Genomic DNA, 8,202 nt, shown 5'->3' on the forward strand with positions numbered 1-8,202 from the left:
TTGATATAGAGGAACCATACCATATTGAAGTTGATATAGAGGAACCATAGCATATTGAAGTTGATATAGAGGAACCATACCATATAGAAGTTGCTATAGAGGAACCATAGCATATTGAAGTTGATATAGAGGAACCATACCATATAGAAGTTGCTATAGAGGAACCATACCATATTGAAGTTGATATAGAGGAACCATACCATATTGAAGTTGCTATAGAGGAACCATACCATATTGAAGTTGATATAGAGGAACCATACCACATTGAAGTTGCCTTACAATGGACGTGTTGATATAGAGGAACCATACCATATTGAAGTTGATATAGAGGAACCATACCATATTGAAGTTGCCTTACAATGGACGTGTTGATATAGAGGAACCATACCATATTGAAGTTGCCTTACAATGGACGTGTTGATATAGAGGAACCATACCATATTGAAGTTGCCTTACAATGGACGTGTTGATATAGAGGAACCATACCATATTGAAGTTGCTATAGAGGAACCATACCATATTGAAGTTGCTATAGAGGAACCATACCATAATTTATTGAAGTTGCCTTACAATGGACGTGTTGATATAGAGGAACCATACCACATTGAAGTTGCCTTACAATGGACGAATTCCGGCAATAACTCGGTCGGGTTTTAATGGGTTGGGGACGATTTGTTTCCTTAAAAAAACCACTGAGGCAAGCTACACGTGACATTGTAAATTTGCCTCAGTGTTTCTTTGGAACAAGGGAAAGCAATTAACTCTGCTACAATCCATACAAACTGGACAGAGTTATTTCCGAACATCGTCTATATGTTATTATTCAGTACATATGTTTACATGTAATGCTAACGCTGTAGTATTTGTTTTGCCTTCATGTTACATACACCACCACTGCAATTTCTCCATGTGAGATAATAAAATTGATTTGATTTGATTTGATTTGATTTCTTCTTCTTCTTTTGTTTCTTTTTCTTCTTCCTCTTTGTTCATGGGCTGAAACTCCCACGTTCACTCATGTTTTTGCACGAGGGGATTATTACGTGTATGACCGTGTGCACCCCGCCATTCAGGCAGCCATACGCCGATTCCGGGGGAGTGATTTGATTTAATTCTTGTTGTACATTAACTCGCCCCACTGCAGGTGCTCCGACTGAACGTGGGAGGGTCGTTCTACACCACCACACGCCCCACGTTCCAACGCCACCCCAACTCTCTGCTGGCCCGCATCGCGTCAGGCCAGGAACACTGCTCACGGGACGACAGGAACTTCCTCGTCATCGACCGCGACGGCAACGTCTTCAGGTCAGTGGCATCAGATCCTGGGCTTACGTGTGATTACAGACCTTCTTCAAATAAAGACCACACACGAAAAAACCGAAAAGAAGACAGGTTTATTTTTGGAACGTGTAAATCAGAGCATAATTACACGTTGACAAGAACCTGGACTGGGTGGCCGAGTGGTAACGACTGGGTGGCCGAGTGGTAACGACTGGGTGGCCGAGTGGTAACGACTGGGTGGCCGAGTGGTAACGACTGGGTGGCCGAGTGGTAACGGCTGGGTGGCCGAGTGGTAACGACTGGGTGGCCGAGTGGTAACGACTGGGTGGCCGAGTGGTAACGCACTTGCGCTCGGAAGCGAGAGGTTGCGTGTTCAGGCCTGGGTCAGGCCGCAATTTTCTCCCCCCTTTCCTAACCTAGGTGGTGGGTTCAAGTGCTAGTCTTTCGGATGAGACGAAAAACCGAGGTCCCTTCGTGTACACTACATTGGGGTGTGCACGTTAAAGATCCCACGATTGACAAAAGGGTCTTTCCTGGCAAAATTGTATAGGCATAGATAAAAATGTCCATCAAATACCCTTGGGACTTGGAATAAAGTAAAAAAATTCCATCTCACACGGCATTAAGTCTCAGGAAACATGAATACACGCATGCAGGAAAAACAAATATGGGTAGCGCCGTATATTGTATGGCAGCTCGCTTTCCCCAGGGAGAAAGCAGCCCGAATTTCCATGAGGGTAACCTCACTGGACTATAAGTCTTATCCAATCCAATCCAATCCAATCCAACCTCGACCTAACGCCCTTAAGTGCTGACAAACAAGAGGCACAGACCTGCCTACCCTTACGATTTGTGCGTAGTTTACTACGATTGTTAACCCAAACTACGCCACCACGCTTTCCACAATGGAAGTATGATTTTTAAGAAACCAAAAGTACGATTTTTCGCATCTCATCTCCATGTAAATCCGATCTGTATTGTTGCTCTCGCGGAGCTTGCGTTTGCACCTGTGCGAGATCGTTTGGGCAATATCCAGTCATTTCCGGTCTGTTCAGCCACATACAAGATAGACGTCGCCGTTCGCATTACAAGTAATTAGCGACGCGTGGAAAATCTGAGTCCCCATGAGACGGACGAGTCTGACGAGGAAGCTGGTCACAGTGGTGGTAAAAAGATTGCTGTGAGAAAGAAGACAGCCATCCAACAGAAATACAAAGGCAGTAAAATGGAATCGTGGCCATGCCTAGGACCTTAATCAAAAGGACCAAAGCACGTCTTGTGTTCCCTTTGCCACAGTGACTTTTCGTGTGCACACATTGGAAAATATGACTGCATAGCACATCGGGACAAATTATCACAAGGATGCAGTAAAGAGAGCTCATGGAAACCAAAAGACAAAAGACGTTCGAATTACCGGTTTCTTTATCAGGAATTCGAAGTCTGAGTCGAGTGATACAGTAACAAAACTGGAGGGAGAACTTGTCCGAGCAGAAGTGACAATGTGCGAAATGATTGCCGAATGGAATCTTGATTACACTTTCTTCCACCAGATTTCTCTTATTGGCTTGGCTCATTACACCTTGTACTTTTGGGGGTAGGCAGGTCTGGACAGTCGGTGACAGTTTATTAAAAAAAGAAAGACAAACTAACACAGCCGTCTCCTGTTTTATTTTCATTAATTCAAAACAGATAGACTGATAACGTTCCACAATCGAGAATAAAAAAGACAAGAAAGGTTAAAGGTTACAACTTTTTATTTTTATTCTTAATTGTTATTACTCTATTGTTCAGTCGCAGGACAATTTGGGTCTCTTCCATCAAGTGGATAAGATAACAGGCAGCAACAAGAGTCGCGCCACTCAGGTGTGTGCGTGTCCAGGTGTGATCAGCCACCGGCACATCTGGGAGAATCACCAAGGTGTTTTACGTGCCATGGTGGTGACCTTGCGAGGAATTTTCTTTTGCCGTTACCGAGATAAACCTCGTTCTCAAAATTTAGTGTCGGTTTCTGAGAGAGGTATTTGAGAAGCAACAGAGTGTTTACGTGGCGCCATTATTTGCACTATGACGTCTTCTCGATTTGTTTCCTTTCTTTTGACGTCAGAAGTTAAACTTAGGAAGAGGGGGCCAAGAAGAGATGTCTTGATTTGTTTAATTGGGGTTAGTAGTCTTTAAACACTCCTTATTTCTCATCAGACACATCTTGAACTATCTTCGATCGGGTCGTCTCCACTTGCCAGACGGCTTCCGGGAGGTGTCGCTCATGCGCGAAGAGGCTGCGTACTATGAACTTCCGGGACTGGTGGCGGATTTGGACGGGATGTTGGAGAACCGACGACGCCAGCAGATGAGAAGAGGTGACTACTTCTAGCGTATTGCACTGGAGGCATGCAAGTACTCGTTCTTGATTTTTTCGTGGGCGTCTGCTTCTGAGGGAGTCTGGGGCTTCTTCCTGCAACACAGCTTTTGTTGTGGCGATTTGGGCCTTCAGTGTTTTTTTGTTTTTGTTTTGTTTTTTTTAAACCCAAAACCTTTTTTGAACCGTTATTGTGAGGTGTGGTGGTAAGCCTTTTTTATGTAATTTTGTTGAAACTGTTTATTCTTTGTTGAAAAAGGGAAACACTTTTTGGAACAGCTGGTTGTGGTGTGGTTACAAGCATGTTTGTTTTTAAAAAGAAGGTTCTGTTGTTGCAAAATAATGTTATGTGCACTTCTTTTAGTTTGACAGACAGTCTTAGAGCAGTAAGACTTGCTGTCTTTTGTTTTTCTCTGCTTTTGAAAAGCTTGGATGTAATAGTAATGTGGGTTTTGACCTAGCCTTGATAAAGCGCTTATTTCTGAAAAATATTAACAAAAAGCTGATAACTTCTACATGTATTTAGCAAATTACTGCATATGTGTCACGTGTGTACATTCACTTCAGATGCTGTATGATCTGGTCCCAAAGTTTGTAGGTTAAATGGTTCGACTTTATGCTATTTTAAAAATATATTCCAAATTCGGGGATTGACTCAACAGTAAAGTCACACTCAACCTATGTAAACCCTATAGACTGTCGATAGTTGCTATCTTCCGCTCACGTCTTGCCAAAGGTTTCTTTCTTTATGCAAGGTCCTTTAGATAACCTCAAAGGGAAACATCTAGAGGGTTTAGATTGGGTGAGTCTGGCTACCACTCAGTATTAAATCTCGCACTGTTGAGCTAGTCTATCCCCCACTTGGTTTAAACAAGTTTGCATTCATTAACACACGCATGGTGATACAAGAACATGCTGATAAAGACGCACAACAAGTTTTAAAATAAATAAAAAATCTCCCCCAATTAGGAATATATATGTTTTCAAAAGAGAATAAAAACATTTGACTTGCAAACTTAAAAAGGTTGGGAACTGATAATCGATTGTCTGAAGTTACTGTACACCAAATAGGGAGTAATTCGTTCAATGCATGTATAAGTTATTAGTATTTGTGTGGGTGACAAGCACTGCATGAAGTTCCCGGTACGGACGCATGTTGTATAGTTGACGAACTTGATCCACTATAGTTGCACAGAATAGGGACCCCTGTGTGCGGATGCTTTTGAAGAGTCATGTCTGGTGGTTAAACTGGATAGAAATCTTCTCTGCCTCTACTTTCTCTGTTGTGTTTTGTTTTCGTGTTTATTTATTCAGTTCCGTCCTTTCCTCTGCTGATTTTGCGAGCATTGTTTGTTGATGTTTTTGCAACAAAAATGTACAGACAAAATATTGTTTTCAGTTTTATTCATGTACGCGCACACCAATTTATTAATTATATTTGTCATCATAATTCAGTGGACGTAGTCAGCAGGACCAGCTTGTGTTTGTTTCGTGCTGAACTTGTTGTGGCAGGTGTTCATGTATGTCATGCTATGTCTCAACATACATTCAATTGAGAATTCGTTTTTTAAGATGAGTATCCACTGCGTAGTAGTATTCGAGTATATACAGATTTTCTGAAAAAAGAAATACAAGAAATGTTGTGTATGAAATAGCGATAAAAGTTTGCTATGTAGTTGAATCAGATAATCTCATTGAAAGAAGGCAATTCAGCCCTGTGCATCTTATTTAAATGAATTACACCGAGGTGAATAAATCAACACATGTCTGTATCTTTTACAGGCAGGGGAAGAGGAAACAACCCGCCAGACAGGAAAATCAGCGCCAGCGTGGGTGACCTTCAATTGCTTCAGGAGGATGACGACCTTGACTTTATAGAAGACTCCTGGATTGGGGGAACTCTGCAGTGACCTTGACTTTGGTGACTTTGGTGCACATTTGTCGGATGTATTCTGCCGTGACCTTGACTTCTCACAAAGGACACATATAAGGCACGCCAGTGTTGACCTTGACAATGACCTTGCCCTCATCAATGGGCGGGGAAAGATCGCACTGAACAGTGACCTTGACTTAAGTGTGTCCTTTGCTCTCCAAGGTAATGATGCCCCTAGTTACGGCAATGGGGTATGGATGGTGTTCAGCGCTGCTCTCTGCTTGTAATCTTGTGAGAATAGAGAGGCTATGGCATTGACATTACGGGCTTTGGAATAGAGAGTTATGTTACCAAGGCACGAGGCTTTGGAACGGGTTGCAACCATGGTAATCTCTCCTTGTCATTCTATGATAATGGGGAGGTTACGATAGGGGGCAAAAGGTTTGTAGTTTCACAAGAATAGAGAGGTTATGTTGTGTGAAGAACAAATTAGGAAAGCGAATGTTCGTGCTTCAGGTTTGAGATACTTGTGTTTATATTACCTGCCACACCCATTACTTCCCTGTGCAAACTTTGAACACGCTGAACCACGGATCTGACATACCCCATACATGAATACAAAGAACGGTTTCAGCCTTGAAGCACGAATGTTCGTAGTCATAGTGAAACCTCGTGGAGAAAGTACTAGATCTTGTGATTTTGCTGCCGTGTCAAATTTGATGTTAGTGACCTCTACCTCGCCTCTCGACCTTTCGTGAGGTACAGATTGCTAAAATATCACTGACTGGATGACATGGCAGGGAGAGACTTCGTGTGTGTGAGTGAGGGGTGGGGGGCAGGTGTACAGGGGCCACTAAATCCTTTGTTTGGGTCCAGGGGTAAAACCTCGGTTTGGTGTTGACTCCAGATGCTGTTGAAACTTTAGCATTTGAAAGGGGGGTCTTTCATTAAAAAAAAAGGTACATTTGCAAGGTGGGGTTGGGGAGAAGGTGTGACTAAATACAGGACAGCAAATATCCCTTTGACTTCGCAAGTTAGGTTCGCCGAAAACGTCTCCAAAAGGGCATTTTCACTGCTACATGTTTTTCGAAAAGACCACCATGTGGTAATGGATGAGAGAAAGTAGACACACACAGCGTAACACTGTTCTTGCAGACGTGGATCTTGTGATGTTAGCACTTACTGTTAACAATTCGTCAATATAAGTATGTGACAGGGGAGGCTACCGCTCCTTTCACAGCAGACTCTGCACCCGAGTTGTTGGCCTTTAGGTCAACACCCGTGGTTTGTAGAATTCTGTTTGTGATAGGGTCTGGTGGTTTCCGATTGTCTGTATGTTCATGGAAACCTTCGGGTTTGCATAACAGTTTTTATAGGGCTAAGAAATTAGCCCTAACATTTTCAATCCTGTTTGATTGCACTTCGCTTCCCGAGGTGATCGTAGTGTTTCGGCACTCGGTTACAATTATATGAAACTTTGCGTGTGAGTGGCATCAACTTTCCCATCTCAGACACTCGCGTAGCAGGGGAGGTAATATTTAAAAGACAAAAAACTATTGCGGCTTTTGTTCTCTCCCTTACATATCAAGACGGTAGTTGTTGGCCTTTGACTGTGTGAACATAATAATGTTCGTGTTTACTTTACATCAATGGCGTTGAATTACTTCAATGAAACGACACAATGATTGCATTGGTTAGGGCCAAGTTATACCTGCGCAGAGTCAGCGGCACAGACGACGCACTGCAGATTATTGATGCCGCGGTTGGGATTATGACGAGTACTTGGCCTGTTGTCTCTTCATGCAGCGTGTAGCGGGCTGGGATAATCTGCAGTGCGTCGTCTGTCCTGCTGAAATTGCATAGGTGAGCGCCGGGCCTTACCGTTTCTATGACCTAAACATATCAATCTGGCAAATTCTTACAGTGTAATGTTGCTCAACTGATTGTCCAAAGCAAAAGTGGGAGAAACCGTGCCCTACACACTGTTGTTAGCATTTCTTTCAAGGTTGTGCCTTCAAAATCACACTGCCTTTCGAAGAGCTAACGCTTACGCTGGTATTGGTGTGTTCGTGTGTGTGTGTGTGTGTGTGTGTGTGTGTGTGTGTGTGTGTGTTTGTGTGTGCGTGCGTGCGTGCGTGCGTGTTTGTGTGTGCGTGCGTGCGTGCTTTCGTCTGCCAGTAACACTTCCCCAAACGAAAACGCCAAGGCACTTTCAGTGCAAATCCGCGCAACCCAATGTGCTTTGAAAAATGCGTGTTTCCGCCATTTTATTGAAATGCAACGTAGAATTGTACTTTATCTCCCAAACCAATGTGCTTTGCTATTCAACAGTACAAGGCATCGAGTCAATTCTGCCCAACATGTATGTTTTGCTTTTAACTTTGATCACACTGTGTACAGATATTTGGCCCGGTATATTGTTGTGATTTATTCATTACCTGCACCTTCACATCTTGTATATGTATAACAGTATTTTCTTGCATCTGCACAGGCTACGGTGATGGTGAATTTTTTGTTTGATAAACTGTGATTGGGAATAGACACGCTTTGTAAATAGTATCGTTATTAGCACGACAGTGATTTTCAAAGGAAAATACGTGTTTGTGAGCGTAGAATATTCTGACTTGAAAATTGTATGTATATACTTGTCTCGAAATTTTAGTAGGTTAGTTTGCGAAGCAATGTACTCTAC

General features: G+C 42.8%; 1 protein-coding gene across 2 annotated transcripts in view; it reads left to right on the forward strand.

Moving 5' to 3' along the window:
- Positions 1-6,463, forward strand: part of LOC138974211 (BTB/POZ domain-containing protein KCTD4-like) — a 26,621-nt gene extending 20,158 nt beyond the window's left edge. The window contains exons 3-5 of one of the 2 annotated variants that reach the window (XM_070346933.1): positions 1,145-1,305; positions 3,478-3,638; positions 5,420-6,463. In XM_070346933.1, the coding sequence (XP_070203034.1) occupies positions 1,145-1,305; positions 3,478-3,638; positions 5,420-5,547 (450 nt within the window). In that variant the 3' untranslated portion in view covers positions 5,548-6,463. Of the gene's footprint in view, positions 1-1,144; positions 1,306-3,477; positions 3,676-5,419 lie in introns of both variants that reach the window. The other variant, XM_070346934.1, reaches the window with a different exon arrangement.
- Positions 6,464-8,202: the final 1,739 nt, after the last annotated feature.

This window comes from Littorina saxatilis, linkage group LG8 (genome assembly GCF_037325665.1).
Source record: "Littorina saxatilis isolate snail1 linkage group LG8, US_GU_Lsax_2.0, whole genome shotgun sequence".
Taxonomy (NCBI): Eukaryota; Metazoa; Mollusca; class Gastropoda; order Littorinimorpha; family Littorinidae; genus Littorina; species Littorina saxatilis.